Source organism: Aythya marila (genome assembly GCF_965140915.1).
Source record: "Aythya marila genome assembly, chromosome: 26".
NCBI classification, from domain to species: Eukaryota; Metazoa; Chordata; class Aves; order Anseriformes; family Anatidae; genus Aythya; species Aythya marila.
The window spans coordinates 5812929-5834854 of record NC_139067.1 but is presented as its reverse complement, the minus strand read 5'-3'; the positions used below and the strand labels follow the sequence as shown (position 1 = coordinate 5834854).

General features: G+C 44.5%; 1 protein-coding gene across 4 annotated transcripts in view; it reads right to left on the bottom strand.

The window, feature by feature from the left end:
• The window catches only part of LOC309887557 (tetraspanin-15-like), a 58786-nt gene that overhangs the window by 23350 nt on the left and 13510 nt on the right, over positions 1 to 21926 (bottom strand). For 2 of the 4 annotated variants that reach the window (XM_082779351.1, XM_082779353.1), the window contains exons 3-4: positions 3628 to 3702; positions 883 to 978 (exon numbers count right to left, since the gene is read on the bottom strand). In XM_082779351.1, coding sequence (XP_082635477.1) covers positions 883 to 978; positions 3628 to 3702 — 171 coding nt within the window. The remainder of the gene's footprint in view (positions 1 to 882; positions 979 to 3627; positions 3703 to 21926) is intronic. The other 2 variants (XM_082779352.1, XM_082779354.1) reach the window with 1 other exon arrangement.

The following is a 21926-nucleotide window of genomic DNA, read 5'->3' as shown; positions in this document are numbered from 1 at the left end:
AGGACAGTAATTAGGAAGGCATGTTAATTTAATAAAAAGCAGGACTAGAAACCACAGGCAACTCAAAAAAACACACAGTGCATGAAATACAAGGCAACAGTGGCAGAGGAATATCAAAAGTTTGGTTAAAAATAGACAGCTGCAAGGTGAATAGTTTATCGAACTGCAGGTTGGCTTGAGAATAGGGGAAGGATGCTGCCAAGATCTGGAAGGCTCTAAGCATTAGGTATCACCATTAAGAAATGTGAAAACACACAATTAAATCAAACAAACAAACAAAAAAAATAGAGGAGACATTGCAAGCCCCAACACCAGATAAGGTGCAGACTAGCACTTCTCTCACGAGTCCATGGGGCAGCTTGCAGTGCTGCCCATGGAAAACTAGGAGCTCTCCTCACAGCTACCATGTGGAAACACATCAGCTATCAGTCAAGTGCTTGCCTGGCTGCAGATGACATGTCCCAGAAAAGAAAGTTATCTAAGGTGGCCCACCTAAGAGTTACCACATTCCCAAAGCAGCTTTTGTGCATTATATTTCATTCCTATACCTACTGTTTCCATGCAGTTTGTGACAGCAATAAAAAAAAAAAAAATCAGGCAGTTTTCAATCAGGAATGGGAAATATAAATATATGGGTGGGGTCTTCTCGTCTGTGCTCCATTACAGAATTGAACATGCTTTTCATAGTTCTCACAGGAGCACAGGCTGGCCAAAATCACCTGTGGAATAGGCTTGGGGAGCAGCACAGTGTAAAGCTAGGTAAAAGGAGCAATGATGCACAAAGTAAATCACTCATTATGTTTCCCATTCACAGAAGTATAATATGCTTGAAAAACTTCACAGACAGACCTCCCCAGTGCTGTCCCCTGTGCAAAATCAAACCTTTTCTTGTACAAAATCCAAGATATTCTTGAAGTCGAGGTCATCATAATAGTGTCGGATGCCCTCTTGGATGTTGGAGTGGAATACCGCATTCATCTGAGGAAAAAGCAAAAATCACAGTTCACATATGGAACAGACTATGTGAAAATATTACAAACCATGAAAAATATGCAGAGAAAACTTTTCATAGCAAGCTTCACCAGCTGTTACCAGAGTAAGAATCTAACCCATATGATGTCACAACCCTGTTTCTTGGGGAAAAATTCATCATTTTTGAGCACTCTTGGTTAGCAGCATCTCATAGCATCTCTCTGTTGCCTGCATGCTGCAATTGATCTCGTAAAGTGATCCTTTACTCATTTGACTTTTCCTATATGCTGCATATTAAATTGATTTTTTAGGGTGACTTCTTTGGGAGCTCCCTAAAGCCCTCAAATCCCATCCACCGACATAACTGTAACCCCTCATAAGCATTAGAAGCAGCCGTAATAGGCAAAATGCCCTGTGATAGCCAACTCCACCAGCTGTGTGGTGGTATTTCCCTCAGATGAGGAAAACAACACAGGAGCAGAGACCTCGTAAGAGCCCTCAATCACTGCTAATCCCAACAAATCATCCAGCAATTTAATTGTGCCTGGAGAGGCAGCAGCACAACCGGTCTGGGTTCTCTCTGACGCTCTCTGTGCTGTATCTCTGAGGACACTTTGACACATCAGGCATTTCAAATTGAAGACTAACTGAATGAAAAATGCATTTCACAGATGAATGGAAAGCTTATTAGTGAGCTGGAAGCAGAGCTGTAAAATGTTTTATGCAAAGCCAAAGCACACCACAGGTTTGCCATTTGGTTCCTGACAAAGCACCAGGCAGAGAGATTTATGAAGGAAAAGGGAACCTTTTCTGAGTTAGAAGCAGGGAGAAAGAAGGGGGGAGAAAACATTGTTCTTCATAATTCGCTCTGACATGAAAATTAGAGGGTGGGCAAACTGGGAAAAGGAAGAAGAACATTGGAGAAAAAAAATGAAGGCGTATCGGAGTATTAAACAAAGCCTGCCAACAGCAAGAGATCAGGGAAGGGGAACTTAAAAAGCCTTTAAGAAATTGCTCATGTGGAAGTTTATTAAAATGTTAATTTGTGTTTTTCCCACTGCTACAAGCATCACAACAGGCAATGCCTGAGCTTCACTGTTCCCTGTTTTTTTCCCCTATGTAGGCTCACCCTGAAATCTTGTCACTCTCCAAGAAGACATCAGTCTAGAGGGCAGTGTCTCAAATTAAATCTTGACTTCAAGTTTGGAGCTAAATGTTGCAGGGTTAAATCATTAAGTTCTGTTATGAGACATCTCCACTCACTTTGCTTCAAGGACAACAAATCAGTTATCTTCAATAATCTCAAAAAAATTAAAAAAAAATTACATATCAACAGGGTATATTTCAAAATTCCAACAGCTACAAGGACACCAAATTAATTCCTCATTGCACCCTTCCCACCATCTTATTTAATACTAAATCCAATTAAATCTTTCTAACAAGTTTAATAAACAAACATTGTTGCAAATACAGATTTGTGCCTCCTAACAATTTTAGGTTAAATGGATTCGTAACATTGTATCTCTCTTTTCTCTTTCCTTCATTGTTTGATTTTTAATTGGGTTTTGATATTGCCTGTTAAATTTAAATTAAGGGACAATTTACACACCAATGGTTTTATTGTACCCTTGAGCTTAATCATAAAGCTGTGATCCCCTCTCTCTACGGATTCCATGCAACATGTCTGAAGCACAGGATGGTGCTGAATGCTGGCAGACAAAGGTAGACAGCTGGAGAAAAGCAGAGGATTTCATGCCAATTTTCATGAAAATAAAGCCACTGTGTGTCAGCACATATTGATTTTCTATACATGGGAAAGACTCAAGTGCTGATTTTCCTTAGAGAATCATGTCTCCCTGCTGGTGACCCAATACCCTTAATTTTCCCATAATTGGAGAGTTTTGGAGAGCTCTCAAAATCTGCTGGACAAAATTTGATGCAGCATCCAAAAGGCAATGACCTCCTCCTTTGCCTCTCTTCCACTTTGGGGCTCACCAAGTACCTAAATCCTCAAACTACCCATAGCCCACCAACCTTTACAGGTTTGAAAGCATCAAGCTGTTTGTGCAAAAGTGAATTGATTTTTATAGTCCCTAAGTACTTATTTCAGATGTTACTCTCCTGGTCTGCACAATCCTTGAGCCATCAGAAACTGAGATTTGATATTTAATCATTTGATCAATTACAATGGTAAAATAAGATTGAAAATGGCAGGGTTTCTTCAGCAGAATGTGGGCAGACAGAAAGGACATGCACTGGAAGAGTTGACTGATGTTTCTTAGTTCATCTATAACTCAATCCTGTCCTTGCAAATACAAGCCAGCAATTAACAAAAGTGAGGTGAGGAACTTAATGAGTCCCCTTAAAAAAAAAAAAAAAAAAAGAAAAAGAAAAAAAGAAAAAGAAAAAAAATTTTTGGCTGCATGGGAGCTGCCACTGTGGCAGGAGCTCTGGGTGGTGCTGTAGGTCTGCTGCAGCTCCGGAGTGCAAGGCACAACCCAAGAAGAGCAAGAAAAATGAAATTCTTCCGGTTTCAGGACATACACGGACACATACTTGAGGTGAGAAGGAAATTTCCCCTGATGACATGCAGGGCTGCAGTATGCTGCCATGCTAAGCAAATGTGCAGCTCTCCAGCCTCCTGATTGCACTCACCTTGCTTTCAAAGATGATTTCAATGCATATCAGCAGCAGCTCCATAAGAAAGATAATCAGAAGAACCCAGAAGAACTGAAAAAAAAAAAAAAAAAAAAAAAAAGAGAAGGATTAGCCCTGCTCCAAGCAAGGCTGTGCCGGCTACCAGCCAACTTTGAAGAGGGAGACCTGGAAACCATGAGGTGCTTAGAAACACTTAGACCATTTCATTACAATTGCTCCAGAGAGCTGCAAATCTCTTCTGAAAATCTCTGTCCTAAATTTGCTCCCATGTATAATGAGTGGCAGGAAGCAAGAATGAATTAAAAAAACACAAACCAAATGCAATCTGGATGGCCAAATTCTGCATGGGGACATGGGTAAAACAGATGCAGTGGAGGCAATTGTTATCTCTGAGTGGATATAGATGTCCACAGAAAAGTCAACACCTTTTGTGATGGAATGCCAGTGGTTGTTTGAACACTGATGTTTCCAAGCCAGACATCCAATGTAGGGTCAACCAACTCCAGAGTACAGGCAGTAACTCATATCTCTGCCAGAACTCATTGTGGCAACAAATTTAGGCTGGCAATCAATGTCCTGATGGAGGAAACAACTTAAACTAGGAGGTCTGGTATTCCTGCAGCCTACACCCATCAGTCTCATAAAGCTTCAGTCCCTATTTGAGATGTCCCATATGGGGTTGCATCCAACTTTGCAGAAGACAGACAGCAAAGCTTTGCTTGGCTCACATGCGTCTCCCCAAGGCTACCTCCATCTGTGACTTTGGACACTCACCAGAAAAAGGGAGGTGGAAAGTTACCATGGTAACTAGCTAAAAATCTAAAAGCAAGTTAAAGAAATAAAGTGGGGGGAGGTGATTTATTACTGTGATATTCACTTTGACCACTGGCTTATCAGAAGAGCCTGTTTACAAAGCACACCCAGAAATTATTTCCCAAGTTTGGCAAAACCAAAGCAACACTGCAGCAGCATGCCACTTAAACCCAGAACTGTAGGGGTTTTAATTAGCTGTCCCTGGCTGAGTTTTGCACCATGTTCATTTGCTAAGAGCCAACTAGTGTAATCCCACTACAGAAGCAGCACCATTTTCATCACCATCTAAATCAGATCTAACTGGGAAGGGAATCTCATAATTAAGGAATACAACTGACCAAATACCCATTCTCTTGTAGTCAGAGACAATATGCAAGAAGTGAACACATCTGTACTGATTAGTAAGAGGTTGATTTGGTAAGAAGCCCAAGGTGACATGGTTGATAGTTTTACCAAACAAGGCATGTATAGGTCATACAATGCTACAGCAAGATGGCAATCAGTGAGACAGAGAGGAAATCACCGTTTGGAAACATTTTTCCGCTTTTTCAGTATTTTCAACTTTAGTTAAACTGTAAAAAAAATGAGCACTTTGTACCCCATTTACCAGAAAAAAATGAAAAAGAAAAGAGAAAAAAAAAAAAGGTGCTAACTCTTATCAATATTTCCACTGTGAGAAAAGAGAAAACTTTCTGATTTTTGGGCTGCTAACCAACCTCTTTCCAGTGTTTTGGCCATTGCACACTGATTTCTTTGTTCTACACTCTATTTCCTTCTTGTGGTCTGTGTTTCTGCTGTATAGCTTGTCAAATCAAGATATAAAGATTTATGTAATACAATTCAGCCTGCTCCATGCATATTGAAATCAAGGGTAATATTTAATATCCAGGAGTCTCATTTGGTTTATAAACAAATGTGGGCACAGTTTGCATATGTCCATGGAATGCTGGCTGTACCTGGCTATTGGAAAAATGACTGCTTTCAAATACTTCATCAGATGAGGTTCACAGCCAGAAAAATCCACAGTTTCCAAGAGAAAACCTGAAGAAAGAGCATAGCTCACAGTCTTTTTAAGTGGATGAGAAGTGCTAACACTACTTGGGAAGACAGACATGGAAAGAGATAAGCTGGCTGAGGCTGACTGCAAGAGCTAACCTCTCCTTTTAAGAGCTAACTCTCCTTACAAGAGCTAAACTGCCAACCTGGAAAGTCACATTGGTGATGCCCAGCTCTTCCTGGACCATGCAATATATAACCTTGCCTCCAGAAAGGACACAATTTCCCCTAATTTAAGGAGGATTTACAAGAATAGCGACTAGAACCCCAGTCTCCAGTGTAAGCCTTGCAAAAGTGCAGCCTGAATGAACACTGGCTGTTCTTATCCCAAATAATGGCTGAATGGAGCATGCGAACCCCCACTGGCTGCATAGACACTAGCAGAAAGTGGCACTTTGCTTGGCTTTTCCAAGGACTTCAGCAACCGCTGGTAACTGGAACACACGTAAGGGCAAAACTGCTGGCAACATCTGTGATTATCTCTTTAACAAGTGCATTGCAGTCCTTGATGTCTGTCAGACTGCACATGGATAAATTAGCATTTTTTTTTCCTTAAAAAGACTCCAGCAGCATAAATTAAAGAACAAAAATCCACATTAAACAGCATTTAATCCTGCCTTGAGCTGCTGCAGGTTTGCAACAAGCTAAAAAAATCACAAAAAAGGTGTTTTTTTTTTTTTTAAATAAAACAATGTGCCAAGAAGCTGTTCCCCCCCCCCCCCCATTATTGCAAAAATATTCCCTGTGCAGTGAAGCAATTGCACAGGGCAAGCAAGTAGCTCGTCGATCTAAAATTTCACAATAAATTATATTGCTTAATTTCCTCAAATACTTTGAGGGTTAATCACTTAGGGTTAATCACCCCTATTCCTGTGATCAGCAGAGCTCAGAGCTGCTCCTTTCCTCCTCTAACAGTCTCCAGCTCTGTTTTGTTCATCATTAATCTCTCTGGAAGCCAAACCGAGAGTGGGAGGAGAGATCCCAGGGGCCGTGCTCTACATCCTCACCCTGACCATCCCAGAGCAAAGGTGCTCCTCACACTCTTGGCCATCTATGAATCCTGACCTGAATTAACCCTAGCTTAAAGACATGTCTCCTTCCAGTTTGGGGAACAACCTTATTCATTAGCATTACTTTGCATAAGCAATATATAGGCTGTCTGGTGCAGTCCCTTCCCATACATCCTCTAGGATACCATCCTCTGTATACCAGATAGAATGTCTTGCTGTGAAGTTTATTAGCAAACAATTCTAGACATGGGTTTTGGCTGATACAGGAGTGCAAACCTGCTTGTGTTTCATTTCCAGACCATGAGCAGCACGCAGCTGCCTCAAATTTCCAGCTTAAACATGTTCACGTGAGGCTGAAAGGATCACCATGAATTAGGGTAGGAACCATGGGAATGTTGGATGCACTAGGTTGAACAATGAATAAGCCATTCAGGGATTTATTCAGGAGTCAGTCCATTCAAGGAGCCTGCAGCCACAGAGGGAGCTGCAAGCTCCTTGCATGGATCTGCTCGACCCTGAGCACAGGTGCCCTCAAGACACTTATGGCCATGGGAGGCTCAAATGTGTTCAGCCCAGGTGTGATACTATTGGGATTTGGGATGGTAGAGGGAGGCTCTTTTTGCCAGGGATGAGTACGGGAAAGGATGCGGCTTCAAGGATGGAAAAGAGCTCCTAAAATGACATAAAAGCACAAGAGAAAAAAAAAAAAAAAGCAGTTTCTCCCCTCCCCTCCCCTCCCCTCCCCTCCCCTCCCCTCCCCTCCCCTCCCCTCCCCTCCCCTCCCCTCCCCTCCCCTCCCCTCCCCTCTCCAATCCTCAAGTTTTGCCATATTCCTGCGTATCCAGAGAAGTAATTGGTCGTCCCCCCTTGATAAACGAAAACAGCTCAAAAGTGTAGCCATGTGAAACGTACCTGACATGCTCATGAAGGGACAATGCAGAGGCATGTAAAAAATAAACCTTTCACTCAGCCTGGTAGGCCTCTAAGTCATGCCCTTTGCAAGAGCCTGCCATATCCTCTGCCTTCATCCAGACCAGGCATGAAGGCATCCCCCATTTTACATAAGCACAGAAATCTACATCCAGCTAGTTTCATCACAGATTCGATTTTATGTAGTGCTTTTAAAGAGATAATACTTCATAATGATGTGTTAAAGATTTCTCCTACACAGAATGGCTCTCTTTATTTATTTATTTATTTATTTATTTATTTTTTCCCTGAAAGGCGCTTGCATGCAGCCCTTCCTCTGAAAATTCAAACAATTATTTATTCCTACATTGGAAGAGAGCTTTCAAATATGCTTTGAAGAAATAAAAAATCTCAGAAGATCTCTCAGAAATGCCTCCCCTACACAGATTAAATGAAAACAACAAAGCCCAGATGAGGAGACGATGAGACTTTGCAGAGCACCTTCTTTATTAAGCATGGTGTCTTATTTCTGCAGCACACAACATACCCCTCCTGCCCATCCTCCCAGGCTGAGACTCATAACTACGCCTACCTGGGTTTCACACAAGTTTTTGCCAAGCTTTGAGTCAAAATACACATTTCCTTTATACTTCATAATTTAAATAAACAAGAAACCTGTTTTTATTCCCCAAATGGCTGGTAGTCCTGTAAATAATTGTCTGGGACTACCCAAGAGCCCCTTCCTCCATACAACAGCTCTGCCTCCACCCAGTACCACAGATGCCAGCTCTGCCCTCCTGAATACCAGTTATACCCCTTTCTGCTCCCCTCACATGACAGAAAACCGTTTTTCCCTCATTTAGGCTTTTATAGACTTTCAGCTGCTAACAAGCTGTTAATGCTTCCTTAGCTAAAGCCCTGCTACTCTCTGCTCCTATCTTGAGACCAAGACAGATGCTGCAGTGCACCAGGTTGAGCTGCAACACACTCATCCTCCCCACAAAAAAAAAACACAGAGAAGGAGTTTTTTTATGAATAGGGGTGGATAGTACTTCCTACAGTCCTGTCCATGCAGTTCCATGAGTGACGTCTCTCTGCAAATCTAACTTATTTCAGAGTTTGAGGGCCAAACTATCAAATTTCACCTCTTTCCAAAGATGTATGTACCTGTTGCTTTCCTCCCCAATCATAAAAAAATATATTTCTATGGCACAATCAGCTCAATCCTATAGAAAGCATCAGGCAATGCACTGCAAACTCCTAATACAGATCAAACCAGTTGGATGCTATTAATATCATCTCAGACTTTGCAAAAAGAAAACTCCTTGAGCTTCATCCAATGCTCACCAGCATCTCATCATCACAGAATGGGTAGCATCAACTTTGAAGAACACTAGGGCACCACTGACAGTTCTCTTTAGGCAGTGAAAATACAGCATAGGCTATAACTACTATCAAAAAAATAATAAATAAGAAAATCATACTGAAAAGGATAGTAACTCTGAAGATGCTTGTTCGCATCTGGTTATGCAAACTCCAAACAATACTTCCACTGAAAGGTCCACATTGATTTTGCCATCTGGTGAAAGATGTTTTTAACATGTTCTGCAATGCATGTGGATAACATCCCAGAGCAATGACCCTGCAATTCCACCTGTGAGAAACCAGAACCAGAAACATCTGGTTGTCCATGTCCATAAATAATCCACAGTTGAAGGATTTTTGGAAGGACTTTATAAAATCAGTATTTACTGGGCTTTCCAGAAGGCGTGAAGCCCCACTAATTCACTGCAAGGCTGGCTGTTATTATTGCAATGACTAATTTAGTTCTGTGATTCAAAAGAAAAAGAAAAAAAAAAAAAAAGGAAAAAGAAAAAAAAGAAAGGAAAGAGAAAAAAAAAAAAAAGAGCAAGTACCAAATAAAGGAATGGAACAGCTAGAAGTTTGCTGGTGATACTTAACATATCCAGCTTGGGAAGGATAAACTATGCTTTTCTGCTTGCAAAACCTTCCCAACCTGCTCCTAGAAAGACAGTGAATGGGTTCACAGCAAGAAATTCAATGTGGAAGTGCAAATAAATGTGACAAACACCTACACGGCTCCAGCTCCCTCTTCTCCCCTGGTGCCAAACCTGAGCCAAAATGAATCTCCATTTAAAGCATGTTGCAGTGATTAAAAAGCCCCAGCCAAGAGGTGACTAACCCTTAATGGAGATCAGCTACTACTGCTTGCAGAAAGCTCCTCTTGCTGCTCCGGGGCTCCTACTTTGTCTCAGTCAAATTAAATAATAATTACTATATATGAAAAAAAAAAGATTTAAAGGAGAACAAATTAGATGTAGAGAGCTTTTTCTGACTGTACCTTTCTGGGATTTTGATGTTTTAGCAATTATAGATCTGTCCCACACATGAGAGGGCTTCAGATGCTTAGTCCAGTTCATAGAGGAGCTCCTTAGGCAAACACAGTGCAAAAGGCTACCTGCGAAGAGCATCGCTACCTGCCTGGCCCAAAGCCCTGTCACAGCAGATCCAGGCTCTGCTCCTTTCACTTCAAGCATTTGCTCCAGAGTTAATTAAGTGCTCAGCTCCCCTAGCAATCCTGAACACTTGCTGTTGCATAAATATCAGGTTTGCTCATTTATTGACCCCTCTGTGTAGCAAAGCAGAAAAAACAAGAAAATGGTGGTTTTGTTTAGAGAGCTTCTAATCGGAGAACTATATAATCAGCGGGCTTAACAAGAAAAAAAAAAAATGCATATCCCTAAGCAAACCTCTGTGGGAAAGTTTCTTACATTGCTTTCTCAAGAGGATCCTCTTTGTGTGCTAATTACCAGAAATTTGCTTTTTGGGGATTTAAACCAATACTGCTGAAACCTGCTGATATTGACATCCAGAGGAAACTCTTTGCTGCTGATGCAAGGAGCTGAGCCCCACAGGGCAGCAAGCCTCAGACCCAAGCAAACAAAGAGAGACCCTCAGGCTGCAAAGAGCAATTGGGGGTTTGCAGTGATGCTTTGCACAAACCATCCTCCAATTAACTTTCATCTACCTTGAAAGCAGAGAAAAGTGAATGGAAAAATGCCTGCTGACCTTCAAGGCAAGGTAATAACTCATCCAGACAACCCAGGATGATGCAGTTCAGATGCAGTAATGTGGTTGCATTTCTGATGCAATGCTGTAACCAGCAGACTTTATTTATCAAGTTTTCCTCTTCACTCAGTGTGTAATATGGGCACTGCAGGCCCACCAAAAACTGCCACCCCAGAGACCAATTGGTCTATTAGTTAGAATGTCCTGAATTATAACACGTGATTTGGAGAATGTCGTGTACACCTGGCCTCCAAAACCTGCATCTTTTGAAATCAAAACCTGAAATCACTTCTCCAAAATGGAGAATGTGGGATTATTCCGGGTTGTGCCTGCGTGCACGAAAGGAGGGGTCTGGGGTGCCTGCGAGCACAGTGGGAGGGGTCCTGGGTTCCTGGGTGGGACGCTTTGACACTATATAAGATAATGTCATGCAGTAATAAATTGGCTTACGACACAGAACGCTGGTCGTTGTGTCCGTTTGTCCCGGGGCTTTCGGTCGGGTTATCCTACAGAGAAGTGTCCTGGATCTTGTCCTCACTAACAAGGAGGGACTGGTTGAAGCTGTGAAGGCTGAGGGCAGCATTGGTTGCAGTGACCATGAGATGGTGGGGTTCAGGATCTCATGTGGCAGGAACAGAATACCGAGCAGAATTGCAACCTTGTTGGACCCAGTAGGTTCGACTTTGGTCCTTTCAAGCAATTGTTAGGGGAAATCCCATGGGACGGGGTACTTGAAGGTAAAGGAGCCCCAGGTAGTTGGTTAGCATTCAAGGACTGCTTCTTCCAAGCTCAAGATCAGAGCATCCCAACAGGTAGGAAGTCAGGAAAGGGAGTCAGAAGACCTGCATGGTTAAACAGGGAACTGCTGGGTAAACTCAAGTGGAAGAGGAGGGTCTACAGATCATGGAAAGATGGGCTGGCCACTTTGAAGGAATATATGGCTGTTGTCAGCTGGGGAAGCAACTAGGAAAGCTAAGGCCTCAGAATTAAAGCTTGCAAGTGGGGTCAAGGACAACAGAAAGGTCTTCTTCAAATATATTGTAAATAAAACTAACACTAGAAGCAATGTAGGCCCACTGATGAATGAGGTGGGTGCCCTGGTGACAGAAGATAAAGAGAAGGCAGAGTTACTGAATGCTTTCTTTGTCTCTGTCTATAATGCTGGAGGCTGTCCTGAGGAGCACCGTATTGCAGTGGCCCCAGAGGAAGTCACGATAAAAGATGAGTTTGCCTCTATTGATGAGGCCTGGATTAAGGACCAATTAAGCAATTTGGACATCCATAAATCCATGGATCCTGATGGGATACACCCACAGATGCTGAGGGAGCTGGCGGAAGTCATTGTTAGGCCACTCTCAATCATCTTTGGTAAGTCGTGGGCATCAGGAGAGGTGCCTGAGGACTAGAGGAAAGCAAATGTCACTCCAGTCTTCAAAAAGGGCATGAAGGAGGACCCGGGCAACTACAGACTAGTCAATCTCACCTCCATCCCTGGTAAAGTGGTCCTACTGGGTCTGACTGGAATGTTAACTTTCCCTGCAGCAGCCCAGACAGTGCTGTGCTCTGCACTTCTGGCTGGAACAGCAGTGTTATCACACCACTGTTGTGTCTATTGCTGAGCAGTGCTGGCACAGAATCAGGACCCTCTCTAACCCTCCTAGGGGGTGGGCAAAAATGTGAGAAGAGAAAAATCACCAGGGTAGCTGACCTAAACCAACCAAAGGGATATTCCATACCATCTGATGTCACACTCAGCAATAAAAGGTGGAAACAGGAGAAAGAGGGGAGGGGTGGGCTCTCATTGTAAAAACATCTGTCCTCCTCTCAAACACCGGCTATGTGCATTGAGGCCCTGCTTCAAGGACGTGGTCAAGCATCGCTAATTTGTGGGAAGTAGAGAGTAACTTTGTCCTGGTTTCAGTTAGAACAGAATTAATTTTCTTCCTAGTAGCTGGTGGAATGCTGTATTTTGGCTTAGGATGAGAAGAGTGCTGATAACACCCCGATGTTTTAATTGTTGCAGAGCAGTGCTTATACCAAGCCAAGGACATCTCAGCCTTTTGCTCTGTCCTGCCAACAGGCAGGCTGGGGGTGCAGTAAGAGCTGGGAGGGGACAGACCCAGGACAGGTGACCCAAACTAGCCAAAGGGGTATTCCATACCATCTGACGGCATGCTAAACAGTATATAGGGGTGGCTAGCCGGGGGGAGGGGGCCGGACTGCTCGGGGTTAGGCTGGGCATCGGTCAGCGGGTGGTGAGCAATTGCATTGTGCATCACTTGTTTGTACATATTATTATTAGTAGTAGTATTATCATCATTGTATTATTATTATTATTATTATTGTTATTACTATTTTCCTGTCTTATTAAACTGTCTTTATCTCAACTCACGGGCTTCACTTTCCATTTCTCTCCCCCGTCCCAGAGAGGGAGGGGGAGGGTGAGCGAACGGCTGCATGGTGTTTAGCTGCCGGCCGGGTTAAACCACGACAGTCTTTCTGGCGCCCAACGTGGGGCCCGAAAGGTTGAGATAACGGCAGATCTGACCAGAGTGTGTTAAACTAAAATTGGTGTAAGTATTAGACCTGCTTAATAGTCTCTTGTCATAATGCTGATTGCTTTAATCTCAACTCTGCTGCACCTGTTTTCCAAATTGAGTATTATAGTACATTATTTTCCGTATTTGCTCTCTGTCATGTTGTTTATCCTCTCCGGGCCCTGGTTTCAGATCATTATGGTACTGTGTGTTGTAGCAATGGCTTATGAGACGATGAGATATCTGGTCATGACTCTAACTTGGTATTTGTACTCAGAAACATCGTCGACTCTGTACTTTGGAAACTGTATCTTGGAAACTATTAGCAATTATACCTATTGTTTTTTTCCATTAGGGAGTCAATCTGTGGAGGGGAAAGGGGAAGATATTTTTTCTTACTTGATTACTCTCCCTTCCTCCTTCACCACCCTCTTATCCTCTGAGCTTGTTACAATAGCTCTCCAAGATATTGAATAGCCTTGGGATACTCAGACCAGCATAGTCTTGTTGTTCTGCCTCCTGAATGCACTTCAGATTCTGCTTAAACAACTGCTTAGGAAGCTCATCCGGAGATCTGCCCGGAGGCAGTATAGTTGTGGGTGGCAGGGAGTATGCGAGGATATGGGCAGGCATCTAGAGCAGTTGGCACCCCCAGTGTTTTGGAAATTCACCCCTGAACAACTGCAAAATCCTCAAAAACTGGCAGAATGCTTGAAAAAAAGGTGTCATGATTCTGGCAGTTCCAAAGTAACACAAATCATTGTAACATGCTGGGGCCTGGCTCATGCCTATCGAGCTGCCATGGATACTGCTATCAACTTAGTGACAGACCCTGTGGCCACTCCAAGCCCTGTGACAGATCCAACGGCCACTGTGACCCCTACGGTGGACTCTGCAGCCGCTCCAGTCCCAGCTCCTGCAACTGCTCCAGCTCCGGTTCCTGCAGCTGCTCCAGCTCCTGCAGCCGCTCCAGCTCCTGTGGCTGGGTCAGAGAAAAGAGCTGTAGCAGTGCAAGTTGACCCTGCAGAGGGTATTCCAGCCTCTGTGGCAGACCCTGTAACGGGGTCAGAGAAACGAGCTGTAGCAGTGCAAGTTGACCCTGCAGAGGGTATTCCAACCTCTGTGGCAGACCCTGTAACAAGGTCAGAGAAATGAGCAGTAGCAGTGCAAGCTGCCCCTGTAGAGAAGGTGAAAAAATGGTATAGAGATTCAGGTCGTTTAGAACACAGAGAGTCTACTGCCAAATCTAGGTATAGAGACGACGGAGACGACAACGACGCTGGGCCATCAAGGATTCAGGAGGAGGAAGATGAGGATGCCAAAAAATCAACAGTAACTACCCGAAGCCTATACGAGCGCGAGCTACGAGATGTGCGAAAAGATTTTGGTCGTTGTATAGGTGAGCAGCTTGTCACCTGGCTGCTCCGGTGCTGGGACACTGGAGCCAATTGTGTGGAATTAGATGGCAGGGAAGCCAGGTGGCTGGGATCCCTTGCTCGAGACGCTGGCATTGACAAAGCAATTGCAGATGGAGCATAATCTAACAGCCTCTGGAGGTGTCTCCTCTCAGCTGTGAGGGAAAGGTATCCCTTCAAGGAAGAACTTTTATGTCTACCAGGCAAGTGGACCACTATGGAGAAGGGAATTCGGTACCTGAGGGAATTAGCTGTATGGGAAGTGATTTATGAGGATCCAGACTTCATACAAACATCCAAAGATCCAGATGAAGTCAGGTGTACACAACCCATGTGGCGGAAGTTTGTACAGAGTGCACCATCATCACATGCCAGCTCATTGGCAATAATGGCCTGGAAAGAGGATGAGGAACCCACAGTGGATGAAGTGGCTAAACAACTCCGGCAGTACGAAGAATGTCTCTCCTCTTCCTTACAGGCCTGCGTCTCAGTTGTGGAGAAACTTTCTGAAGAGTTCCACCAACTTAAAGAGAATCTATCTTCCTCCCCACCTGAACCAACCAGTGTCCACCAACCAAAAGAGAACACTGTGGAGAAACTTTCTGAAAAGGTTCACCAACCTGAAGAGAGATTATTCTCCTCCATACCTGTACAAAGCAGTGTCTCAGCTATCAGGGGTAGGCGTTCATCCACATAAGGAAGATGATATGGTGCGTACGCACTCCGTGCCACCCTGTGGTTTTACTTACGAGACCATGGAGAGGACATGAGAAAATGGGATGGAAAATCTACCGTGACCCGAAAGGCATGGGTACGTGAGTTGCAAAAGAAAACAATCAGGAAGAAGGGATTCTCTGAAAAGTTTGCTGCTCCAACTTCCAGCAGACAGTCCTTCAAACACAGAAACGAAGAAGATTCTGAGCAGGATTAGGGGGGCCCTGCCTCCAGACAGGGGGAGGAAAGGGACAATCGAGTTTATTGGACTGTGTGGATTCGATGGCCTGGCACGTCAGACGCACAGAAGTATAAGGCTTTAGTAGACACCGGTGCACAATGTACTATAATGCCATCGAGCTATAAAGGACCAGAGCCCATCTGTATTTGTGGAGTGACAGGGGGATCTCAGCAGTTGACTGTATTGGAGGCTGAAGTGAGTCTGACTGGGAATGAGTGGGAAAAGCACCACATTGTGACTGGCCCGGACGCTCCATGTATCCTTGGCATAGACTATCTTAGAAGAGGGTATTGCAAGGACCCAAAAGGGTTCCGGTGGGCTTTTGGTATAGCTGCCTTAGAGACAGAGGGCATTAAACAATTATCTACCTTGCCTGGTCTCTCAGAGGACCTCTCTGTTGTGGGGTTGCTGAGGGTCGAAGAACAGCAAGTGCCAATCGCTACCACAACTGTGCACCGGCGGCAATATCGCACTAACCGAGACTCCCTGATTCCCATCCATAAGCTAATTCGTCAATTGGAGAGCCAAGGAGTGATCAGCAAGACTCATTCACCTTTCAATAGTCCCATATGGCCAGTGCGAAAGTCTAAGGGCGAGTGGAGACTAACAGTGGACTATCGCGGCCTGAACGAAGTGACGCCACCACTGAGTGCTGCAGTGCCGGACATGCTGGAACTTCAGTACGAACTTGAATCGAAGGCAGCCAAGTGGTACGCCACAATTGATATTGCTAATGCATTTTTCTCCATCCCTCTAGCAGCAGAGTGCAGGCCACAATTTGCCTTCACTTGGAGGGGAGTCCAATATACTTGGAATCAGCTGCCCCAGGGGTGGAAACACAGCCCTACCATTTGCCATGGGCTGATCCAGTCTGCACTAGAGCAGGGGGAAGCTCCTGAACACCTGCAGTACATCGATGACATTATTGTGTGGGGTAACACAGCAGAGGAAGTTTTTGAGAAAGGGAAGAAAATAGTCCAAATCCTTCTGAAAGCCGGTTTTGCCATAAAACAAAATAAAGTCAAAGGACCTGCACGAGAGATCCAGTTTTTAGGAATAAAATGGCAAGATGGACATCGTCAAATCCCAATGGATGTGATCAACAAAATAACAGCTATGTCTCCACCAACTAACAAAAAAGAAACACAGACTTTCCTAGGTGTTGTGGGGTTTTGGAGAATGCACATCCCAAATTACAGTCTGATTGTAAACCCGCTCTACCAAGTAACACGTATGAAGAATGAGTTTTAATGGGGCCCTGAACAACGACAAGCCTTTGAACAAATCAAGCAGGAAATAGTCCATGCAGTAGCCCTTGGGCCAGTTCGAACAGGACCAGATGTAAAGAATGTGCTCTACACTGCAGCCGGGGAGAACGGCCCCACCTGGAGCCTCTGGCAGAAAGAACCTGGGGAAACTCGAGGTCGGCCCCTGGGGTTTTGGAGTCGGGGATACAGAGGATCTGAGGCCCACTATACTCCAACTGAAAAGGAGATATTGGCAGCGTATGAAGGAGTTCGATCTGCTTCGGAGGTGGTCAGTACTGAAGTGCAGCTCCTCCTAGCACCCCGATTGCCGGTACTAGGCTGGATGTTCAAGGGAAGGGTCTCTTCTACGCATCATGCAACTGATGCAAGTGGGAGCAAGTGGGTTGCACTGATTACTCAGCGGGCTCGAATAGGAAACCCCAGTCGCCCAGGAATCTTGGAAGTGATCATGGACTGGCCAGAAGGCAAATACTTTGGGATATCATCAGAGGAGGAGGTGGGTCATGCTGAAGAAGCCCCACTGTACAACCAGTTACCAGAGAATGAAAAGAAATATGCCCTGTTCACTGATGGGTCCTGTCGTATTGTGGGGAAGCATCGGAGATGGAAGGCTGCTGTATGGAGTCCTACACGACGAGTTGCAGAAGCTGCTGAAGCAGAAGGTGAATCGAGTCAGTTTGCAGAAGTGAAGGCCATTCAGCTGGCTTTAGACATTGCTGAATGAGAAAAATGGCCAGTTCTCTATCTCTACACCGATTCATGGATGGTAGCAAATGCCCTGTGGGGATGGTTACAGCAATGGAAGCAAAACAACTGGCAGCGTAGGGGCAAACCCATCTGGGCTGCTGCATTGTGGCAAGATATTGCTGCTCGGGTAGAGAACCTGGCTGTGAAAGTATGCCACGTAGATGCTCATGTGCCCAAGAATCGGGCCACTGAAGAACATCAAAACAACCAGCAGGTGGATCAGGCTGCTAAGATTGAAGTAGCTCAGGTGGACCTGGATTGGCAGCATAAAGGTGAATTATTTATAGCCCGATGGGCCCATGACACCTCAGGCCATCAAGGTAGAGATGCAACATACAGATGGGCTCGTGATCGAAGGGTAGACCTGACCATGGATGCTATAGCACAGGTTATTCATGACTGTGAAACATGTGCTGCAATCAAGCAAGCCAAACGGTCAAAGCCTCTTTGGTATGGAGGACGATGGCTGAAATATAAATATGGAGAGGCCTGGCAGATTGATTACATCACACTCCCTCAAACTCGCAATGGCAAGCGCCACGTACTTACAATGGTGGAAGCAACCACCGGATGGCTGGAAATATATCCTGTGCCTCATGCCACCGCCCGGAACACTATCCTGGGCCTTGAAAAGCAAGTCCTATGGCGACATGGTACCCCAGAAAGAATAGAGTCAGACAATGGAACTCATTTCCGAAACAACCTTATTGACACTTGGGCCAAAGAACATGGTATTGAGTGGGTGTATCACATCCCCTATCATGCACCAGCCTCCGGGAAAGTTGAACGATACAACGGACTGTTAAAGACTACATTGAAAGCAATGGGCGCTGGGACATTCAAAAATTGAAATACGCATTTGGCAAAGGCCACCTGGTTAGTCAATACTAGGGGATCTGCCAACCGAGCTGGACCTGCCCAATCAAACCTGTTATGTACTGTAGATGGGGATAAAGTTCCTGTAGTGTATGTAAGAAATATGCTGGGTAAAACAGTCTGGGCTACTCCTGCCTCAGGAAAAGGCAAACCTATTCGTGGAATTGTTTTCGCTCAGGGACCTGGATACACTTGGTGGGTGATGCAAAAGAACGGAGAGGTCCGGTGTGTACCTCAAGGGGATTTAATACTGGGTGAGAATAGCCCATGAACTGAATTGTACCATGTTAATTACTATATAATACTGTATGTTATCACTACCATGACTACTATAGGTGACTAATTAGAATGTATGGAAAAGAGTGTAACCTGAGCATGACATAAATGGTATGGAATAAGGGGTGGATAGATGTCCTGGTTTCAGTTAGAACAGAATTAATTTTCTTCCTAGTAGCTGGTGGAATGCTGTGTTTTGGCTTAGGATGAGAAGAGTGCTGATAACACCCCGATGTTTTAATTGTTGCAGAGCAGTGCTTATACCAAGCCAAGGACATCTCAGCCTTTTGCTCTGTCCTGCCAACAGGCAGGCTGGGGGTGCAGTAAGAGCTGGGAGGGGACAGACCCAGGACAGGTGACCCAAACTAGCCAAAGGGGTATTCCATACCATCTGACGGCATGCTAAACAGTATATAGGGGTGGCTAGCCGGGGGGAGGGGGCCGGACTGCTCGGGGTTAGGCTGGGCATCGGTCAGCGGGTGGTGAGCAATTGCATTGTGCATCACTTGTTTGTACATATTATTATTAGTAGTAGTATTATCATCATTGTATTATTATTATTATTATTAATAACATCAATATTAATATTAATATATTATTATTGTTATTATTATTTTCCTGTCTTATTAAACTGTCTTTATCTTAACTCATGGGCCTCACTTTCCATTTCTCTCCCCCGTCCCAGAGAGAGAGGGGGAGGGTGAGCGAATGGCTGCGTGGTGTTTAGCTGCTGGCCAGGTTAAACCACAACAAACTTCTTTCCTCTGCACTTCCACATAGCCTCTATTTGTTTTGTTTGTTTGTTTGTTTTCTCCTTTTTTCCCTTTCCCTTTCTTTTCCCTTCGAATTGTTTAGTTCGTAATAATCTTTCCTTAATAATAATAATTTTTATTTCCCTTTAATTAAATTATCCTTATCTCAACCCCTGAGTTGTTCTTTACTTTACTTCTTCCCCTCCTCATCTAAAGAGGGGGAGTGAGAGAGCGGTTGTGGTGTTTAGCTACCTAGCATGGTAAAACCACCACAGTGATGGAACAACTTGTCCTTGGCTCCGTCTCTAGTCATATCAAGGATAAGAGGGTTATTAGGGACAGTCAATATGGCTTCACCAAGGGGAAGTCATGTTTAACCAACCTGATAGCCTTTTATGAAGACATAACCTGATGGATAGATGATGATAAAGCAGTGGGTGTGTCTATCTTGATTTCCGTAAAGCCATTTGACACCGTCTCTCACAGCATCCTCACAGCTAAACTGAGGAAGTGTGGTCTGGATGATCGGGTAGTGAGGTGGACTGTGAACTGCCTGAAGGAAAGAAGCCAGAGGGTTGTGGTCAAGGGGACGGAGTCAAGTTGGAGGCCTGTACTAGTGGAGTCCCTCAAGGGTCAGTACTGGGATCAGTACTTTTTGATATAGTCATCAACTTGAATGAGGGAATGGACTGCACCGTCAGTAAGTTTGCTGATAACACTGAACAGGAAGGAGTGGCTGACATGCCAGTATGCGGTGCTGCCATGCAGTGAGACATAGAGAGGCTGCAGAGTTGGGCGGGGAGAAATTTAATGAAATATAATGAGGGCAAGAGTCCTGCATCTGGGCAAGAACAACTCCAGGTTCCAGTATAAGTTGTGGACTGACCTGTTGGAGAGCAACATAAGGGAAAGGGACCTGGGGGTCCTGGTGGACAACCAGATGACCATGAATCAGCACTGTGCCCTTGTGCCCAAGAAGGCCAATGGTATCCTGGTGTGTATCAGAAGGAGTGTGATTAGTAGGTCAAGAGAGGTTCTCCTCCCCCTCTACTCTGCCCTGGTGAGACCACATCTAGAATATTGTGTCCAGCTGTGGGCCGCTCAGTTCAAAAAGGACAGGGAACTGCTTGAGAGAGTCCAGTGCAGAGCCACGAGGATGATTAAGGGAGTGGAACATCTCCCTTATGAGGAAAGGCTGAGAGAGCTGGGTCTCTTCAGCCTGGAGAAGAGGAGACTGAGGGATGACCTTATTTATGTTTATAAATCTGTAAAGGGCAAGTGTCAGGAGGACGGAGCCAGGCTCTGCTGAGTGACATCCAGTCATAGGACAAGGGGCAACAGATGCAAGCTGGAACATAGGAGGTTCTGCTTAAATATGAGACAAAGCTTTTTTATGGTGAGGGTGACAGAACTTTGGAACAGGCTGCCCTGGGGGGTTGTGGAGTCTTCTCTGGAGACATTCAAAACCTGCCTGGATGTGTTCCTGTGTGACCTGATCTAGGTGTTCCTGCTCCAGCAGGGGGATTGGACTAGATGGTCTTTCAAGGTCCCTTCCAATCCCTAACATTCTGTGATTCTGTGAAATCTTCACCTTCCCTGCTTGAAGCAGCAGTCGATGGGAAAATACAAGTGGCAGGGTCTCTTGCTGTGTCTAGAGCAGAAGGGGCAACTCTTTTGCCTTGATCATTCCCCAAAAGGGCAGAAATAGCTGAAAAACAGCCTAAAGGAGATGCTGCTCAAATCCCACTGCAGTTGGAAGTTGCTTTAATTTTTTTTTTTCTGTAAGGGAATTTCCATATTGCCCATAAATGCCCCATTTTCTTTTGCAGAGTGGGATGCTGCCTCCTCAATTGCCTGTTTCTCCTTCATTCATTTTGCAGGGGCAGAAAAAGCTACCTCCAGCCATCAGCTGTAAACTTTGCAAACCCAGGATAGCCCAAATTCTCACCAAACCCCTCAAGCCATGGATGTTGCCACACGTGGGTTGTCATGATGAGACTTTCATTTTAAGCCATTGCTAGCTTGGCACAGGGATGATGCCTGTTCCAAACCCTGTGCCTCAGGAGTTTGTCTCTTTACTGCTGATACTCAAGGGAGTGTTTCTTTTTGCTGGCCTGGATTTGAGCAATCCATGGCAAATGGGTGAACTGGATACCCCTTCCAAATGCTCTGCTTTCAACCAAGACGTTTTCCAGAACCTTGAAAAGAAGAGGAATTAGTCCGAATCAAGTATCTGAGTGGGTTAAGTGCAAGCAGTGCACCTGGAAACACTAGTTCTTTAAACAGTTAACACAATGTTTCCAGGCATGGAAGAAAACTAAGTGAAAGGTGCTATTTACTGGTATTTTTTAAATCCTCTGGCTTAAAACTGATTTTAAGTTGTTGCTCTTAGGTAATAAATAATTAGGGCTAGTGATGGGGCAGAGGGATGCTCTGCATAGCTCTGCTGTAACATAGGTTTTCTGTAATTTGTGCCTCTTTATCCATGCAATTGGGAACAAAATCACTGTAATCACCAGTGATAGGACCACCGGGAATGGTGTTAAGCTGAGGCAGGGGAAGTTTAGGCTGGACATCAGGAAGAGGTTCTTC